The 21,530-nt window shown below is 43.5% G+C and overlaps 1 protein-coding gene across 1 annotated transcript in view; it reads right to left on the reverse strand.

The window, feature by feature from the left end:
* Positions 1-21,530, reverse strand: part of prdm16 (PR domain containing 16) — a 1,033,598-nt gene that overhangs the window by 74,515 nt on the left and 937,553 nt on the right. Inside the window, exons 7-9 of the mRNA XM_038773645.1 lie at positions 20,530-20,689; positions 13,154-13,307; positions 715-750 (exon numbers count right to left, since the gene is read on the reverse strand). Of these exons, the coding sequence (XP_038629573.1) occupies positions 715-750; positions 13,154-13,307; positions 20,530-20,689 (350 nt within the window). The remainder of the gene's footprint in view (positions 1-714; positions 751-13,153; positions 13,308-20,529; positions 20,690-21,530) is intronic.

The following is a 21,530-nucleotide window of genomic DNA, read 5'->3' on the forward strand; positions in this document are numbered from 1 at the left end:
AGGGAAAAGGAAAGCTGGAATACACAGCACTGTCCTGGGTATGGTTGGGTAAAGCACAACTGGATCGCCCCAAAGGAAAGAAAGAGGTGTAAAGTAACACTTGTCTAAGTGAAAAGAATCGCCATCATATTCATAAAGACAGATCCCAGGACAACTCAACAGTGTAAAGAACAAAACTAATAGAATCCTAAAATGCTTGACATGTTGCTTGCTAGATTTACATTCACATCACCTTTCAGTTACCAAATGGAAAATGAATTCTATCGGATTTTATTTCTCCTGTGTGCTCCATTTAAAGTAATGGTCAATGTGTTGATGTTCATCTGCTCGCTTTGATTGAACTCTTATAACAGAGATTGGAGGGGAGAGAGTGCTTTTCATGTGTACCCTGCCTCTCCCTAGTATCAAGTGCATAAAATAGTGCACAAAGAAATCCAACAAGCTAAAATAGTGATTAAATGCAATCTTTCTATAACCAGACAAACAAAAATGTACAGGGAATAGCAGGGCAGTTTCACATTCCCAAATCAATTGTTTTTTTTTGTTTGGTAAAGGCAATTTAAAAATGGCCAGCTTCCATAATAAGGAAACAGAAAAAAGGATATGACCAGGGCTTAAAAATGAAGTAAGCAGGGAGATACGTGGTTGTAACACTGGTTATGGGTGATAATACACTCCTGTGCTTCAACAGCTATACAAAAAAAGGTTTCTTACCATCACTCTGTGTCCATGCTTGTCCCTGCCTCCTATCTGTCAATATCATACAGATAAATACAATTACAATATAATCAAACCAATTCTAAATCCTCTCATACTAACTTACACTAAGCACTGTCACAGTGAGATACAGCAGGCTGTTAGCACTTGCAGCAAAAGGGACACAGTACACTGTATGTACTTTGGAATCTACTCCCTCCCCAATCAATTACCACTGCCATTGCCCATCAGTCAAGTGACTGTACCACTCTGGTACAGATTGTACCAGACTGTGGACTCTTGTGAGTTTGGTGTCGATTGAGATAATAAACTGGCTGAGTACAGGATGTTCCTCTGCATGGTTGTGGGACTACTTGCAGTTGGACTTTTCCTTCCCTTCTTCTCGCCCTTTTATCCCTTCTTCTCTAAGATAGTGATCTCAATCCTGTGAAACACATCCATCAGAGTGTTGCCAAGCTCATTCAATAGTTGAGTTTGAGATTTAAATGCAGCCCTTTGAATGGGAATCCAATGTTCCATTGCATAGGGCAGGCGGACAAGTAAACCAGAGAGCCAGAGTAATGCACTGGGGACCCAGGTTCGAATACCATCATAGCAGATGGTGAAATTTGAATTCAATTAAAAAAAACTGGAATTAAAAGTCTAATGATGACTATGAAACCTTTGATGATTGCATAAACCCATTTGGTTCATTAATGTCCTTTGGGAAGGAAATCTGCCATCCTTACCTGGTCTGGCCTACATGTGACTCCAGACCCACAGCAATGTGGTTGACTCTTAACTGCCCCCTCATTAGGGATGGGCAATAAATGGTGGCCCAGCCTGCGACACCCTTGTCCCATGTACAAATAAAAAAATAGCTACCAAGCCACAATATTTAAAAACAGCAACAAGTTTTTATCTATTGTCAAGGGGTGCTTGTGTGAATTTGCATTTCCAGTGTGGAGTGTCGCTAATTGAAGAAAAATAATATTAAATGAATGGAAAACCATGCAAGCCAGGATCAACAATTTGTAAAATTACTTCCTAAATGTATAAAGAGTTGAATATAAAATATTTCAGAATTCTAATCCAATTTTAACACTATCTATTCCAACCTCTCCCTACGTGTATAATTCATGTCTTTAATGATGGCCAACCATCATTTGCTATTGTACAGTGAGCATCTGCACCAAGTTTCTCGCATGCCTCAACAATGTTGACTGGTTTTATCTGGAATGATCGCTAATCTCATTGTTATGCGTAACTTGTCACAGAAGCAATTCAATGGTTTCGAAGCATAGAGAAAGAAGTTAAATCGAGAGACTGCCTAAATAAAATGGCATGTCGTCATGTGTCCAATATATTAAAATAAATGAAATGAAAATTGCTTATTGTCACAAGTAGGCTTCAAATGAAGTTACTGTGAAAAGCCCCCAGTCGCCACATTCCGGCGCCTGTTCGGTGAGGTTAGTACGGGAATTGAACCTCCGCTGCTGGCCTGCATTGGTCTGCTTTAAAAGCCAGCTATTTAGCCCTGTGCTAAACCAGCCCCTGGTATGCATATGTATGCAAATATGTATGCATTTCCTCTTATTGATTTTCTGTTTTGATCACACTTTTTGTGTCAGCATTCTTTCCCATTATAAATTTTTAAGTCCAATTTTATAATTGATTTTCCCCCAGGTAAACACCGACATTCTGCAATCAGGTGACCAGCCCCCACAAATATCTCAGAGTGTTTTCTGAAGACTATTTTATTCATCAATTTTCCTCCCTGGCACTGAGATTTCTACTATCCAAGTGTACAGTTAGTAGTCTGTGTTTATTTCAAATACACATATAGTTTGTCTGTTTAAAAAGTATGTTCAATGTCAACTTTCCTGAATAACGATTTGCAATTTTGCTTGCTAGCTTGTCTTCAAATAATTTTGATTAAAATATTGAGCAGGAGCTGCTAGAAGTTAAACAAGAATGTTGTCAGTACTCAAAGTGAACAGTACTGATGCATCTTGTGAAATTAGATACATTGCATATGTCGTGAATGCACAAAATGCATCTCAGAGCCACAACTCTGAACAAAGGTATCAAGCCCAAGGTCAGGCTTTTGGGAAAGGCTGAGGTCTTCAAGTAAAGGTTTTTATGATGGTATTAGCGACACAAAAGACAATTCATTGGATAATTTTAATCGTATACTTGTGAAACATATTCTTTTGAATTTTTTATTTTGTTCAAAAATTTATTCTGGACAATATTGAAGAGAAGAAGTGGACTATTTAAAAGCTTTTCAGGCAGTGTTTGGAACTATCTGTGAGATTACAGAATCAGGGTAACGAGCTTGTATCAGAAAAAATAGGGAATAAATAGACACTAAAATGTGAGAGCGGGAAGTCAAGTTGTGCAATGAAGAAATGCAATGAATGGCAGTTGTTATGAATTTTAATAAAACAGATATGACACAATTCGCCATATATAACACAATAAAATATATAAACCTCAATATGATAGATATAGTTTGATGGATGGACAAGAAATGGATTCCCTCATGACACTTGTATGCCCCAGGATCAATACCCGCTTTACCCAGAAGTTGACTCCAACAATCGTTCACACAACGCAGCATGCACTAAAAGTCAAGTTCCTCACCTCATGATCCACTTCTAGTCAGTGGGGGATGAAAATAGCTTTTTATAGTAGTGCAAAATGGGCAACATTCTACTTGATTTCCTTGTCCATTGTTTTCACTTGGAGGCAGTGAAAACAGACTGCCAATGCACAATTGCTCATTTTGTGTGATTACAGAAAATGATTTTCATCCTTAAATGTTGGAAAGATCGCACACCTACAGCTTTGCTATATTCTTATTGGTTAACGTTCACTGGATACTCCCATAGATTTGTGAGCAGCTTGATGAACTTTCCAGCTTTGTCACCCAATTCATTCATGGACAGCAGAGTTCGCAACAGCAAAGTAATAACAAAACCAAACGTATCTCTCATAATTGAAAGATATGCTTCTAATAAAGGAACTGACACTTTTTGGAGCTTAAAAAGATTTTATCTGGCAACTCAAGATGAATGGATGTTTTACAACTGGAACTGGCGCAATCTTTCACACATGCATACTCACCCCGACACAACTACCAATGGTTCTACTCAAAGGCATGCTTAATGACAGCGCCTTATATTTCCAGAAGCTTTTCAGAGTGTCAGATCAATTTTTTAACATTCCCACATGGCTTAATTAAACATTAGACAGTGAATCCAACACAGTTGAGTGACCTCTCAGCTTATCAATCGTCATTAAAGTGACTGAGCAAAACTTTAGGCCCGTTAGACCTCATCCTTCTAAATGTTCATCACGAATCATATCAATACGTTCAAATAAAATAATACAACTAATAGAACTACAGTACCTGGGGAATACATTTTACAACCAAAACAGGAAAAGAGCAGTTATTTGCAGTGTGTTTGGAGTTTAATAATGCTCCTGAAACTAGATGACAATTTGTAGGTTGCAGTGTTCTGCAAATCTGTCATGCTGTGTCAAATATTTAACATGCAGCAGGTTGTCACATATTACTGGAAATGTCAAGCATGCTAAGCATGGAGGGTGCTGAAGGAATATTACAGGGTCAAAGCAGATGCCACATAATTGTTTACCCCGTCTATGGTATTCTGACCTGTGGATGTCCAACAATCCCCAAAATGATAAAATACCTCATCTCGCCAATGGTAGTAGTGCTCACTTGGCAGAGTGTAATGTTAACCCGACCTAGAGGCATGTCATATATCTGCCCTGTTGGCTGTAATCATGTCAGCCAAGCAGACACAGAACAAACTAACGTTACAGAAAAAGAAAAAAAAACCACCTCAAAAGAAAAAAAAGAAGCTACAAATATACATTCTGTCCAATTTAACCTTTCTTGATTTAAGATGCAAAAAATGAAATGGGACAGTTATTTTCCATAAAACTGAAATATGCATGAGCATAGGATGTCAAACTGAAATATCTGTAAGACGGTCCGTGAGGTCTTTGCCCTATCATCACCAGGCTGCTACATTTCTTTGTACTCGTTAATATGTGATAATATAAAGCTTGTTTCTGCAATGAGGGCAAAGTTTCCTTTGAGTAGCTGACATTTCCTTTAGAAGAAAGGATAGTGTATCTTTGGGAGTCTGGTGATATGTGTGAGGGGACCCGAGGTGAGTGTATGGATTTATTGGCAGTCCCTTGGCCTATAATATTGGCAAGGTGCCAATAATAGAGTGCATCAATATTTCAAAACCTTCATGTTAAGGACTAGTTTACAGAGAAAAATGCTCATTTTTTAGGTATCTGTACATACATTGGGCCATGCCATTCAGAACGAAAGGAAATATATTTTAAAAAACAACAGCAGACTTCTGATGGCAGCTATGAGGTGAACAGTCATGTGATGGCTCCTGTCTGGGGATTTGATTTTATGGCCCTTTCTGCCCAGTTAATGGGTGATTTTTGTCATTGTCCCCTCAGTGGACGACTGAGAAGTTGGTGTGCTTCTTAATGGGTGAATTTAGGAAGCAGCGACAGGCGGTCACTGAGGTCACAAAGGTGATTGAGGGGACCGTGGCACCTTTTTGGTTGTGCTTGGTCAGATTGGAGCAGCGGATAGAGGTACAGGCGGACAACGATCAAGAAAGTGCAGGTGGTGCTCAATGAAAATCATGATCGGATTGTCTCTTTGGAGGCAGAGATGCCGTTGTTTGTGGCGGAGCAGAAGGCATTAAAGATCAAGGTCGACGATTTGGAGAATCACTCTCGAGGACAGAATTTAAGAACCGTTGGGTTGCAAGGTACAAATGCCATGGAGTATATCTCTAAGATATGGGGGGGGGGGGGGGGGGGAGGGGGGGGGGGGGGGGGAGGAGACTTTTCCAACCCCTCCTGAGTTGGATTGAGCCCATCAATTGTTGAGGCAGAGGCCCAGATCAGGGGAATCTCCACAGACGGTTATAGTCAGGTACCATAGGTATAAGGAGTGGGTCCTAAGGTGGGTGAAGGACCAACAAGATGGTGGTTGGGAGGGTCATGCCATCAGAGTATATGAGGATGTTGGAGCAGAGCTGACAAGAAGGCATGTGGCATTTAATAAGGCCAAGGCTGCGCTCTATAAGAGCAACATGGGATTTGGGATGAAGTACCCATCTCGTCTTCGGGTTACCTACAGAGACAGAGGCTATTATTCCAATGTGCCAGAGGAGGCAAATTACTTTGCTAATGGACACGGACTAGATGGGGAACTGAAGTGCTTGAGGACTATGTATTTTACTTATTTATTGTTAGGTTCTTCAGTATTTGTATTTTGTTTTTATGTGGGATGGTTGCAAAGTTGGGGCGGGCACGATGTTGTTATGGGACTTGTTATGGGGGTTGTATCTGGGCAAATTTGGTGCTTGTACATTGTATTTTTGGAAATGTTTGGGGAGGGGATTTTGACTGTCCTTCCTATAATGTGTTGCATTAAGGTTGGGTATGGGCAAGGGATTTGATTGTTGGTTCAATGTTTGAAGGACTTGGATGGCTACACTCAGTGGAGTCACCCTGCTAGCAGTTCGGCTAGTTAACGGGAGTGGTGAGGGGGAGATGGCTGCAGTTGGTTATCGGGGGGGGGGGGGGGAGTGGCTGAGCCTGAGGTCATTATGTCAATGGCCTTGAAGAAAGCGTTCAACAGAGTTGATTGGTACCTTTCCGATATTGTGTGGGGGAGGTGGGGGTTTGACTTTTGGCCAAAGTTGATATTTGGTGACGTGTAATGATTAGGGAACTTAAGGTGAAGGAACCCTGAGGGGCAGTGACCACAAGATCATAGAATTCACCCTGTAGTTTGAGAGGGAGAAGCTAGAATCAGATGTAACGGTATTACAATTGAGTAAAGGTAACTACAAAGACATGAGGGAGGAGCTGGCCAGAGTTGAGGAAGGGGAGCCTAGCTGGGAAGACAGTGGAACAGCAATGGCAGGAGTGTTTGAGGGCTATTCAGGAGATACAACAGAAATTCATCCCAAGGAGGAGGAAACATGCTAAGGGGAGGATGTGGCATACATGGCCGATGAGGGAAGTTAAGGACAACATAAAAGCAAACAAAAGAAAAAGCATACAAAGTGGTGAGGATTAGTAGGAAGCCAGAGGATTGGGAAGCCTTTAAAAACTAGGAGAGGCCAACTAAAAAAGCAATAAGGGGGGAGAAGATTAAATATGAGTGCAAGCTAGCTAGTAATATAAAAGAAGATAGCAAGAGTTTTTTTCAATATATAAAAGGTAAGAGAGAGGCAAGAATAGAATTTGGACCACTGGAAAGTGAGGTTGGAGAAGTAGTTATAGAAAACAAGAAATGGCAGAGGAACTGAATAGTTACTTTACATCAGTATTCACGGTGGAAGACACCAGTGGGATGCCAGAACTTCAGGAGAATCAGGGGGCAGAGGGGAGTGTAGTGGCCATCACTAAGAAGAAGGTTCTTTGGAAATTGGGGAAGGTGGATAAATCACCTGGACCGGATGGACTGCACCCCAGGGTTCTAAAGGAGCTAGCTGAGGAGATTGTGGGGGGATTGGTGGTGATCTTTCAGGAATCACTGGAGACAGGGAGGATCCCAGAGGACTGGAAAATGGCTAACATAATATCCCTGTTTAAGAAGAGAGGGAGGCAGAAGATGGGAAATTATAGGCCTGTTAGCCTGACTTCAGTCATTGGTAAGATTTTAGAGTCCATTATTAAACACAAGATTGCGGAGTACTTGGAAGTGCATGATAAAATAAGACTGAGTCAGCACAACTTTGTCAAGGGGAAGTCATGTCTTTGACAAATCTGTTAGACAAAGGAGAACCAGTGGACGTGATCTATTTAGATTTCCAGAAGGTCAAATGGGAGCGGATGGAGGCAGCTTCTTGTAAGGGCACAAGTTTAGGGGCTGACGGTGCCTCTGCCATTCTCGCCTGCTAAGTACTCCATGAGCCCCGTGGCAGTGGTGGCCCTGAGGGTGTGGGGACAGCAATGGCAGCATCGGAGGTTGGAGGGGGTTCTGGCAGGAGTTCGGGGATGTAATGTCCGAGGTGCTCAGGGTGAAGGTGGCCCCGAGTCCAAAAGTGGTAACATTTGGAGTGTCGGAAGTCCCGGGAGTCCAGGAGATGAGAGAGGCCGACGTTCTGGCCTTTGCCTCCCTGGTAGCCCGGAGTTGTTTTTTGTTGGAATGGAGGGACCCGGGGTCCCCAAAGCCAAGAGTGTGGGTGAACTACCGGGAGGAGTTCCTTCAGCTGGAAAAAGTTAAGTTCACCTTAAGAAGATCAGTGGATGGGTTTGCCCGGAGGTGGAAACCCATTTATCGACCTCTTCAAGGACAGTTAAGGTGTCAGCAGAGAGAGGGGGGGATGAGGGGGTTAAAATGGATGAGGCACGATGGGCGGAAGGGAGCGGTGGGATGGGTGGGACGGTTGGGCGTTATTTATTTGTTATGGTTTTGGTTGTGTTCAATGTTTGTACAAAATGGATCAATAAAAATATTTTAAAAAAAGATTTGTAGAAGGCCTTTGACAAGGTACCATGTAGGAGTTTGTTAATTATGTTAAGAGCCCATGGTTTTACGGGTAAGATACTGGCATGGACAGAGGATTGGCTGACTGGCAGAAGGCAAGAGAGCGGGGATAAAGGGGTCTTTTTCAGGATGGCAGCCGGTAGCTACTGGCGTACCTCAGGGGTCGATGTTGGGACCACAACTTTTCAGAATATACATTAACGGTCTGGAAGAAGGAACAGAGGGCACTTTTGCTAAGTTTGCAGATGATACAAAGATATGCAGAGTGGCAGGTAGTATTGAGGAAGCAGGGGGCTGCAAAAGAACTTGGACAGGCTAATGGGCAAAGTAGTGGCAGATGGAATACATGTGGAAAAGTGTGAGGTTCTGCACTTTGGTAGTAAGAATGCAGGCATAGACTATTTTCTAAATGGGAAAAAGCTTACAAAATGAGAACCACAAAGGGACTTAGGAGTCCTTGTTCAAGATTCTCTTTAGGTTAACGTGCAGGTTCAGTCAGCAGTTAGGAAGGCACATGCAATGTTAGCATTCATGTTGAGAGGGCTAGAATACAAGAGCAAGGATGTACTTCTGAGGCTGAAAAAGGCTCTGGTCAGACCCCATTTGGAGTATTGTGAGCAGTTTTGGGCCCATATCTAAGGAAGGATGTGCTGGCCTTGGAAAGGATCCACGGGAGGTTCACAAGAATGATCCCTTGAATGAAGAGCTTGTCATGGGGAGCGGTCGAGGACTCTGGGCCTGCATTCATTGGAGTTAAGAAGTATGAGGGGGGATCTTATTGAAACTTACAGGATACTGCGAGGCCTGGGTAGAGTGGATGTGGAGAGGATGTTTCCACTTGTGGAAAAAACTAGAAGCAGAGGACACAATCTCAGACTAAAGGGACGATCCTTTAAAACTGAGATGAGACAAATTTCTTCAGCCAGCGGGTGGTGAATCTGTGGAACTCTTTGTCGCAGAAGGCAGTGGAGGCCAAATCACAGAGTGTCTTTAAGATAGAGATAGATAGTTTCTTGATTAATAAAGGGATCAGGGGTTATGGGGAGAAGGCAGAAGAATGGGGATGAGAAACATATCAGCCATGATTAAATTGCAGAGGAGACTTGATGGGCCGAATGGCCTAATTCTGCTCCTATGTCTTATGGTCTTATATTGTGGATTAAGCTTTTGTATAGGGCCTCCACTGTGAGCACCCATACTAATGCCCTTAGCTCAGGGTACTTTCGACTGTCCAGGGATACAAGGCAGGGGTGCCCATTATCTCTGTTGCAGTTTGCCTTAGCAATTGAGTAGCTAGCCATTGCATTGAGATTGAAGGGGATAAAGCGTGGAGGGAGGGAAGGGTTTCCCTACATGCAGATGCTTTGCTGTTATTATTCATGGACCCACTCACCAATGTTGGAGATCCTTATTGAGTTTGACTCTTTTTCAGGGTAAAAGTTAAACCTGGACAAGAGTGAAATATTTCCGGTGAACTCCTCGGGGAGGGAAACGAATCTGGGGAGGTTTCCATTTCATCCGGCCAGGACCAGTTTCCTGTATCTAGGAATTTGGGTGACCTATGATTGGGCCTCCATACACTGAACTTGTCCAATCTGGTGGATGGGGTGAAGGCTGACTTGAAGAGGTGGGATGCTCTTCCTTTAATCTTGTCGGGAAGAGGGTGAAGATGAATATCCTCCCTAGGTTTTAGTTCCTGTTCCGGTGTCTCCCAGTATTTCTTTCTTAGGCTTTTTTTGGTCGGGTTAATAAGTTAATATCTGCTTTTGTGTGGGTGAGCAAAACCCCTCGGGTTCACAGGGCATTTCAGCAAAAGGATAAGATAATCGGGGAGAGGGGGCGTTGTCACCCCCAAATTTGCTGTGTTATTACTGGGCGGCAAACATTGAAATGGTGCGGGGGTGGCTTATGGATCCGGATTCCACATGGGGGCGGATGGAGGAGTCTTCGTGCATAGTAACGACTTTGAGGGCCCTTGCTACTGCTCCACTCCTGTTCTCTCCAGTGAAAGTTCATCAAGCCAAGTGGTAATAGCCTCTTTGAGGATTTGGCATCAATTTAGGCAGCATTTTAAATTAGGCTGTATGTTGTTCTTGGCGCCTCTTTAGGAACCATAGGTTTGTGCCATCTGGGTTAGATTCAACATTCAAGGCATGGGAGGAGGTGGGGTTGGAGAGGTTGAGGGATTTGTTTCGGGAGGGTAGGTTTGCTGGTCTAGATGAGATTGTGGAGAAGTTCCAGCTCCCGAGAGGGAATGTATTCAGATACTTCCAGCTGTGCGATTTTGTGCACAAGGAGCTTCCTTCGTTTCCCCTGGTGCCGGCACCCTCCCTTTTGAATAAGGTTCTGTCCTTGGATGAGTTAGGGAAGGGAAGGATCTCAGACATTTATGGGCAGCTGTTGGTGACGGAGCAGGCACCACTGGAAGAAGTAAAGAGGAAGTGGGAGGAAGAATTGGATTAGTCTGGGGTGTGGTGTGAGGCGCTTCATAAGGTTAACTACACCTCCTCATGTGCAAGGTTAAGCCTGATAAAGCTCAAAGTGGTGCACAGGGCGCACCGGACAAGGGCATGTAAGAGCTGGATCTTCTTGGGGGTGGAGGACAGGTGTGAGTGGTGCTCTAGGGAGCCGCGAACATGCACATAGAACATAGAAAAATACAGCACAGAACAGGCCCTTCGGCCCACGATGTTGGGCCAAACCTTTGTCCTGTTCTGGTCCTGCCCCAAGCGTGTCAATTTCTGGGTCTCCTTCTTTGAAACAATGTCAGGAATTCTAGTTCATTTTGGGTCTTCTTTGTGGGTGGGGGGGACTTGGGGAGGGAGTATTATATTTTGTTGGGATGGTTTGTGTTGTAGTGGGGTTAATTTTATAATATGGTAAAATTTTGTTTGAACAATACTTGGTTGGGGTTATATTTATAATATCGAAAAATTTTGTTTGAATAAAAATATATATTTTAAAAACAATAGCAAAAACAAACCATGAACAAGGGCATTATGATGCAACTGACCTTTGCTATGATGCTGTACTAATGAGTTGACTAAGCATTCTGAAGCAAAAAGGCGCAGCCCAAATTGGTTCATAGTTCTTCAGGAACTATTACGGCATTTATAATCAATAGCACCTATTGGGTTGGACCAGATTTATTTTTTTTGCTAGATCAGGCAATCAGGTGATCGCACACCAGCCTCTAACAGACGCTCTGCTGGTCACACACCTGTATCTCAGGTGGGCAAACCTCAGCTGGTCATATAGTATCAGTGGTCCAACACGGAACAGATTATATAATAGACTCCCAGCTGATCCAGCTGCTCTGTTGGTAATTAGAAAAAATTGGAACTAAATTAAAATCTCAGCCAGGTTCGTAAAATTCACCTGCCCATGGTGGGTTTTGATGGCTTTCAGGCCACGATACCTCACAGGGTTGGTACCAGTGCTCTAGCCACATAAGCCCATCAACTATTTGCCATTTACAAGTGAACTTGATGGAGGAATTGGTGGTGTTTTACCATCTACCACACTAGTGAAGCCGGAGCTACTGAATCAGTTGAAAGTGTGACACTGCGTCAGGCCAATGGCAGAACCAAGGGTAAATATAAAGTCCAATAGGAAAAGAAAGAATTCCAATTAGCTACTGCAGGAATAGTCAACGTCTGCCTTTAGTCCACACATGACTTTGACCAAGGAAGGAAACACACTCTTGCCAATAAGACTGGGCTCTGTGTGGATGAAATGAAAAGTGACAGCTTCCATATATTCAGTTCAATTCTGCAGAACTGCTCCAGATCCCAAAGGTCAGCCTCCCAGGAGGGTGTGACTAATACAAATATCACAGTTTGCAAATTCTTCACAAAGCATTCAGTCTGTCCCGACATTTCAGACAATCACTGCAAATTATCACTTTGAGCACTGAAATTAATCAGCAACTTATCAATGACACGATGAGTAACAAGTTGGCACTGCTGAAAATATGTGACAAAATCTTATGAAAACTTTTTCACCGAATCTTATCTCTGAGCACTAATGGGTTTGAGATGGCAGGCAGACCAGTTATCAGAAAATGCAATCATTTCTAATTTGTAACAGCTTATGTAGAAATCGGAGGAGATATGAGTATGTAAGATCAACTCCCTGTAAATAAGGGGATTGGTGTAATGACTGTCTGGCATTAATCAGAGACATTTCTGTGATTCATTCTGTTGCTCCATATTGGGTAGTCGTTTTGATTTCAAGAATGGGACTTAATCACTCAAATTTCAAAGAAGGACTTTATCCAGTCAACATGGCAGTATGTGAAAGAATGTTAGTTATAAATGTGAATTGGCTGTGGTACATAAAGACCTGGTGAGCGCAAAAGCGGGGAATCTGGCCTAACTCTCTGGGCTCATAGGTGAAGAAAGGTCACCAGGTGAAGATGCCCAACCTCAGTGAAAGCCCAACATGGATCAACCTGTTCAAGGGAGAAATGAGAGGTGGGGAAGGAACTATGCGGGGGCGTGATTGAAAAATATTTTACAAGCAGGATGCACACCATCGGATTATTTTGAAACCCTCCAAATTGACTCAGATGCTCAGGTAAACCATTTTGGTGATGAAACACAGCATTTTTTCCAAGTTAGCTGAATCCAAAATCCGAAAGGGTTCAAAGGGGCAATAAGGAGGCAAGGTGGCATGCAAGGGGTCTCTGCAACTACACAGATCATGAGGGATTAACATGAGTGTTAACAGGCGAAAAAATGACCTTTAGAAAGGAGAGAGGTGGCAGCACTGCATTGTATACTTGGACTTAGTCAATCATAAGACTGGGGAAAGTGATTAGACGTCAGAAAACACAGGACACCTGCAAGCACACATGAAGATAAGGTAGACGCGATAACTCACAGGTAAAAGGCTTAATGCTGCTGTGTATGTGCTTGTGTTGTTTTAGTCCAGACGAGGTGGCAAAGGTTTTTCCACAGTCGGGGCAAGCGTGAGCCCGAGCTCCCACATGCTGAGACCTGATGTGTCGCTGGAGATTGCTTGGATCGGTGAAGACCTGATGCACAGGAAGGAGAAAAAGCAATAAAAATGGAAGTCATTGTAAACTTGTGAAAAGGTCTGTCAAATGGGACTGCCCTGGTCCCATGTATCAGCAATCTCTTTTAAACAGGAACAATCATTATTACAGTGGAACCACAACATTGGAGGGTATAGAACTGCAGGACTGTGGGGAAAGAGCAGGGGAGTGGGACTAATTGGATAGTTCTTTCAACAAGCGGACACAGGCAACATGGGAAGAATGGCCTCCTTCTGTGTTATGTGATTCTATCTATAATTCCATTTTCTCAATTAATTGCACAATAATTTGCATGAATCGGAATTCAGTTTTGCTTCAACCAGTTCAGTGTTTAATGGTTTGCGGTGCTACATCACAGACTTTGGACCCTTGATCCAGTAGAATAGGTGGCTATTTTGTACATGCCTACTGTCTGGTAAATGCAACTCTGGTATGTAGGTCTGTGCCTGCTAATCCAGCAGAAATTGGGTTGCCAGCAATTTTTCCGGAATATCTAATTTTTTTCAAAAAAGAACCGACTCAAGTTTAGCTCAGTGGGCTAGACAGCTGGATTATTGAATCATAGAATTTACAGTGCAGAAGGAGGCCATTGGGCCCATTGAGTCTGCACCGGCCCCTGGAAAGAGAACCCCACATAAGCCACACCTCCACCCTATCACCGTGATCCGTAACCCCACCTAACCTTTTTTTTTGAACACTAAGGGCAATTCAGCATGGCCAATTCACCTAATCTGCACATCTTTGGACTGTGGGAGGAAACCGGAGAACCCGGAGGAAACCTACGCAGACACAGGGAGAACGTGCGACTCCGCATAGACAGTGACCCAAGCAAATCGAACCTGGGACCCTGGAGCTGTGAAGCAAGAGTGCTAACCACTGTGCTACCATGCCGCCAATGAGGTAGAACAAGGCCAGCAGTGCAGGTTCAATCCCCACCCCGGCTGAGTTTATTCATGAAGGTTTTGCCTTCTCAACCTTGCCCCTCGCCTGAGGTGTGGTGATCCTCAGGTTAAATCATCACAGTCAGCTCACCCCCCTCAAAGGGGAAAGCAGCCTGTGGTCATCTGGGACTACGGAGACTTTACCTTATCTTAAATCTGTACATTACACAATCTATATCAACTAATCGACTGGAAATATGGGCAGACTCCTGATTAGCAATGATTTTGGGGTTGTCCATTATGGAGGACAATGAATCGTGGCTCTTTTTCTTTAGAATCAGACAGTAATTAAATGCTTAACTATCACATCTAGCTTCAATTCGTGAAGGTGCATTGCAGAGTTGAGGTTTGAAGCGCAAAGGACAACTCCAGGGGGACCAGAGATCCCCAAATTCCCATTGTGTAACAGTCTATAAATTACGTAGAATATATAGTCAGGGCAGGATTTTACGGTCCCGCCAATGGTTTACCCCCGCCACAGGCGACAAGAGGTGAATTCAACGGGAAACAGTGTTAACAATGGCAGGACCAGAAGACCCCGCCGCCAGCCAATGGCGGACCACGCCCTACTGCTGCAGGACATGGCAGCAGAGGAGAAGGAAAATCCCAACCTCAATCTCAGAACAATAAAAACGTACATTTATACAGAGCTTTTAACAAATCACTACTGAAACATCCCAAAGTACTGCTAGGAAAACAAAGGTAGTTTTAAGGGTATTTGTAGTTGTATTGGTAAACAGTAGAAATAATTGAATGATTCTGTACCTGGAAGGGTAAAACCTATGGTTAGTTTCAAGCTGGACAAATGTGTTTGTATGTGTGGGGGTTGTTTAAGTTCCATCTGGGCATCTATTATGCTTACAGAGGACTACGGTGTGAAAAAAAAACATATCAGCATGTGGCCATTGCTTAGCAACTGGAAGTCCATGTAAGGTTAACAGCTTTTAAGTTTTAGTTTAGGTAATTTGAGGGCAGTTGGAGACAAGATCGCAGGGAGTGAACATCTCTCAACTTTGCCAGAAGAAAGACTAGACAAGACAGGAGCTGCAAAAAGACAGACTTCCTAAAGTATAGGTTACAGTCCAGATAACCAGAGAATTGGGACAAAAGGAGTGTCTAAGAAGTCTGGAGTTAAGTGAACAGAGACCAAGGTATTGTGCAGAAGAATTCAAGGAAGAGTAAACAAAATGTTCTGAATTAAAGAGTCAATCGCAGTAACTAGATTTAAAGTGGGACAGCTGGCTTTGGAGATAGATGAAAGGTTTGATGTCATTTTATTACAATCTGGGAGTCGAAAGTTAAAACAATTGTGGGCATTTTGCACAGCAGTCAAGACCATGGGTGGGATTCTCTCGCACTTGGCGCGATGGCCCGACACTGGCTCCAAGAGCGGCGTGAACCACAGCGGCGTTGGGCCACCTGGAAGTTGTGTAATCCTAGCCAGGGGCTAGGCTGGCGCCGCGCCAACCGGCGGCGAAGAGGCGCCGTGGGTCGGCGGGAGTTGGCGCATGCACAGAACCGCCGACATGTTTCCTGCGCATGCGCAGGGAGGTTCTTCTCCGCGCCGGCCATGGCGGAGCCCTACAGAGGCCGGCGTGGAGGGAAAGAGTGCCCCCATGGGACAGGCCCGCCCACAGATCGGTGGCCCCCCCCCCCCCCCCGCGACGATTCTCCGCCCCACAAATACCTAAAGGGCTTGAAATCCTGGACTGGATTCGCTGTTAAAAATGGAGCAGAATGTGTAATTTGTAAAACATGGACTGGATTTTATATTGCAAACTGCCAAGGGAAAGCATTATTATGAGAAGAATTTCAAATATGTTTTTGGGAGTGGAGTTTGGAAACTCTCACGTGACAATCATTTGGGGGGATTATGAGGAGCAAACCACAGACACTAACTTGGGATCAGAGCAGAGTGTGTATTTGAGAACAGTCACATTGTGAGTTTAAAAGGGACTTTTTGTGTTAATGTATTTTAAGATGTGCTTTGTGATCCATGTTAATCTTTAAATCTGTGTGTATTTGTTAAGCTAAGGGGGGAATAAAGGCGTATTGAATCGTAATCCAATTTTTTCAATGTTTAATAAATGTTTTTCTTGCTGTTAAAACTACCTCGTGGCCCTGTGACTCTGGGCGTGATTTAATGGCCTGGTCGTGTCTGAGCTTGCGGCCTAGGCACAGCTATCAAAGGTGGAGTGATTGCAATTTGGGATGCGTAAAAGGCCAGAATTGGTGGCGCTTGTAAGGTTGGACATCCAAGATTCCAAATGGTCTGGCTCAACTTCAAACAGTTGCCAAGTATGGAAATAGCGGTCAGGGAATAGAATTTGTGGAAATAGTGGTTGGAAATAGAATTTGTAGAGGGGAAAAGCAATGAGCGAGGTTCTCCGTTTCAGAAGCTAAATGTTGACGCCGGGACAGAATTGGTGGACTGCTACCACAGCAAAATTGATGCCGGTCCCGGAAAAATTTCAGAACCGTTATTAGGCTCGGACCAGGGCCATGTGGAACACGCGTGATTCCAATGAAAAACGGTGTCGGATTCACTGCGATCGGGATTGGCACTCGAGAAGCTGACAAGCACACACTCATCCCAGCAAACAAGATGGCACTGGTTGTGCTGGAGTGCACCCATCCCATTGATGGATTGGCTGAGGCTAGAGGATACCTAGGAGGATGGCCTGCAGGGTCACGCATATGACCGCATATGGAACGAAGTTCATAGTGGGCAGTGAGCGGCCACGCAGCCACATGACAGTCTTGCAGGCTGTGGTAAAAGTGTTCCATGCTCGTTCACCCAGACCCCATGGCCCAACGCCTGGCTGCGCCCCCCTCCCCCCACCCCGCTATTTCCAGAAACCCCCGGCCCGCAGCACAACTGTCAGCACACAATGACGATTTTGGACACTTTTTGGACCCCCTCTCCCTCAGCAGCCACAGCGCGTGTTTCCCAGTTTTTGAAACCACAAGTGAAACTCGCCATCGGTAATTCCTCCTGGTGACACCCCAGAGAATACTGGGCAAGCCCGCTAATGATATGCTAATGATGTTTACTGTATGCGCCGTGTAGAACGCACTGAGGCCGCTGTCAAGGCAACGGAGCATGGCATTCTGTCACTCGGCACCGCCCACGATCTTCGCCTCACGCACCATTGTCCGCCTAATCGTGTTTCCCAGTTCCGGCATCGGCCGGCAGAGAACTCCCAATGGCTTTTATCTTCCTAATATTTAGTTGGAGGAAATATCTGTTTGTTTAATATTCAATGTCAAGTGCAATTAGAGTAGCAAGGTAGAAACAGTGCATGGGTCAAGAGGGGTAGTGGGAAAGAGTTGACAGTTGCCAGCATACATATGTGGAATCTGATGTTGAGTTTTAAGATGATATCATCGAGGGGTAGCATGTACATAAGAAATAGAAGAAGGGCCAAGGATAGATTCTTGGAGGGCCATAGAGGTAATGGTGTGGGAGTGGTAAGAAAAGGCATTGCAAGTGATTCTCTGGCTCTAACTTGATGGTTTAAGAATGGAACAAGGCCCGGTTCACATAAGCCAGTGCAGCACTGAACCTTAAGTGACCACTTAGCCACAAATAAGCATAATTGAAAAATATTGCAAAACCTAATACATTGCCTACACGGTTGTTTTTAGTCGTTGATGAAAATGAGATGGCGACAGAGTTGGCACTTCAGAAACTTACTCCACAAAGTCACCTTGTGGAGAGAGCCTGCAACTACATCTGCAACAGTTGGCATCGTAACATTGCATGTGTAATATTGATAGTAATTTACAATGGAAAATGTTGACAGGAAAGGGCGACCAAAAATTGTGACAACCGGAAGTGCAGTATGTAGACAGCAAGTACCTGTAATTTATGTAATTTCAGTCTATAACTGGACAACTAGGGGAGGGGGTGGCATAGTGATATTGTCACTGGGTTAGTAAACCAGAGATCCAGATGATGAAATTTGAATTCAATAAAAATCTGGAATTAAAAGACTAACGACGACCATGAAACCATTGTCGTAAAAACCCATCTGGTTCATTAATGTCCTTTAGGAAAGGAAAAAACTAGTTTGTATATATGTTACATCTATTTTATATATAATATATATATATAATTATAAGTTAGATTATCATAGAATTTACAGTGCAGAAGGAGGCCACTCGGCCCATCGAGTCTGCACTGGCTCTTGGAAAGAGCACCCTACCCGAGGTCAACACCTCCACCCTATCCCCATAACCCAGTAACCCCACCCAACACTAAGGGCAATTTATCATGGCCAATCGACCTAACCTGCACATCTTTGGACAGTGGGAGGAAACCGGAGCACCCGGAGGAAACCCACACACACACGGGGAGGATGTGCAGACTCCACACAGGCAGTGACCCAAGCCGGAATCGAACCTGGGACCCTGGAGCTGTGAAGCGATTGTGCTCTCCACAATGCTACCGTGCTGCCTCTTTAGAAATTGAGTATCCCTGTAGCTTTGAAAAGTTTCTCTATTTTATAAATATAGGTTTCGCGTGCACTTGACCTGGAACGGTATTATTAACATCTATGGACTAATCACCAACAAAGTATCACAAAGAGAAAAGGAAATAGAATTTGAGGGTGAGAATTAGAGCATCATAATACTGACTTGGGTTTAAAAACGATACACGCCAATTTCAGTTTACCTTGAAATTGTGTAGGGTAGGCACTCTACTGTTTCTGAACTTCCACAGTAACCAGGGCTTCCAGCCATGTTGCTGCTTTTATGTTCCAACAGTGAATTACACTTTGAAAAGTGCTTTATTTTTCTGTGAAGTATCTTGGGACGTCCTGAGATTTTCATAGATGCAGTAGAAATGTAAGTCCTAGCTGTCTTTGTTTGTGCGTAAAGGAAGCAGCATTGCATTGGGCTTCACTGAACAGTGCAAAGTTAAATGGCACTTGAACTACTGACTGTGCACAGCCCCACCTGAGGTAACAAAGAGCTCCTTTTCCCTCCCTTTTACTCAACAGAAAAGATGACACAATCTAACACTCTGCTCACAACACCATCTGATAAGAGTGCACTTCTATTTGAGTCAGTAGAAACTCAAACAGCAGAAAGAAAGTGCTTTGTTTTCTTAAAATTCCAAGAGTGGTTTTCGATCTTTGTTTGCCCTTCCATTCTTTCCTTTCTCATTCACCTTGTCAGCATACCAGACCCCACCCCCAAATCCACCTGACGCACGGGGAGTTTTGACTTGCGATCTAAGTTTAGTTGTTTGGTAACTATATTTGAATTGTAAGGTAAGGGCTGCACAGTATAAAATGGGGATTGGAGTGAATCCCACTAATTTGCAATTGGATGACATCAGCATAGGTTTCACTTATGGTCCCGATACAAGGGTAGTTTGCAAATCACTCCATGGTGTTTCAAACAGCAACCTAGTCAACCCCGACACTGGCACAGACCATAATGCCATGGTTAATTCTGATGCAGATGCAGATTGTATTAATTATCTATTCAATTTCACTTACTGCCAGCACTTACAGACACAGACCACAGTGTCACCATTAGTCCCAATGCAGATAACCGCAATAAATTAATTGCTTATTGGACTCTTTGCAACAGTACAGACTTTGTCCTGTTACATTTCCTTATCCAGTGATATGAGTTGTGGTGTAAATTAATTTCACCAAATTTTCTTGCACATTTTTCCAAAATCACCTTCAGCATAAGATACAGGTTATGAGTGATGTGGTACAACTGAAGTCTAGTTGATTGAAATGTCTCAGCAGAGAGACTAGTCAGATTTTGTCCGCAAAGTAAATCCCATTGAGGTGCTTTTCAATCCACTTGCTAGAAAAATAGAGGGCCACATTCCAAATAACCAGAACCCCAGTTAAGCAGTATCTTATTATTAACCAGAACCCCAGTTAAGCAGTACCTTATTATTAACCAGAACCCCAGTTAAGCAGTACCTTATTATTAACCAGAACCCCAGTTAAGCAGTACCTTATTAATAACTAGAACCCCAGTTAAGCAGTACCTTATTATTAACCAGAACCCCAGTTAAGCAGTACCTTATTATTAACCAGAACCCCAGTTAAGCAGTACCTTATTATTAACCAGAACCCCAGTTAAGCAGTACCTTATTATTAACCTGAACCCCATTAATCAGAATCCCTGACAACCACCTTCCATTGTACCATTTTAACTCATAGTCTCTATGCAAAAACTAATAACAGTATAAACAATGAGGCAATGAAAGGTTTGGCTCTTCTTACCTTCAACCTTACCTTATCACAATTTTCACATTCAAAGCGTTTGCCGCTATCGTGGGACATTTGATGGCGAATTAAATTGGATTTCCAGTTGAAGGCCTTCGGACATTGATCACACTTATATTCACGTTCCTCACTGTGAATTATCATGTGTTGCTCCAGGCTGCACCAACATGAGAGAGGAGACAGAGAACCCCGAATTATTACTATTGTCAGCGTGACGTAGACCAGTTTTTACATATGAAAAGGAAATACACATCAGCTCTCCTGCCATCCCAATGGGTAATTGCCCCACCCTTTGTGGTACCAGCAGTTCCCAAGTTCAATTTTTAGTCTTTTCTGCTTTTGTTGCTTTCAGACAGGGTAATAGTTGGTGTGTTTCAGTTAGTTCCAGCGTCTTGGACCATAAATCCTCAAGAGTGTCAGCTGGAAGGTTTGTGAGTATGTGTGGGTGTTGGGATGAGCTTAGGATTGGGTTCAGCATTAATGGTCCGCCTGGTTGACTAACCCATTGAGGTTTGCTTTTTGGGACTCACACAAGAAGAGGCGCCACCTGCAATGAGGGTACCATGAGAGTTGTGATACCATGTACACTGAGTTATCCCACTGACACTCACTATTTTGGAGGGTTTACTCGAGTTGGGGAAAAAAATAGTGGGAACAAAACTATGCAAGCCAGAGTCTACCAGAGGAAAAAAATCATAACGAGTACAGAACAAAAGAGCAGGATTTAACAGTTAGGATCAAATATTTACCAAACAAGGAGCGGTTTTACTGACCCAGCACTAAGATAAGCAGTTAACAGACCAGGGTTTCCAATCTGGGAGCTATCCATTTGTCAATGAGCTGTAGGCTGCATTAATGAACGGCAAAATCATATGCTTCAATAATATATTCTTCTTCTTATTAACTACTAAACAGGCTTCCGGGAAATGACTGTAAGGACATTGTAGCTTCTACAAACATTACCCATTTACAAATGACTTCCCTCCCTTTCCACGCCC

Source organism: Scyliorhinus canicula, chromosome 16, assembly GCF_902713615.1.
Source record: "Scyliorhinus canicula chromosome 16, sScyCan1.1, whole genome shotgun sequence".
Classification (NCBI taxonomy): Eukaryota; Metazoa; Chordata; class Chondrichthyes; order Carcharhiniformes; family Scyliorhinidae; genus Scyliorhinus; species Scyliorhinus canicula.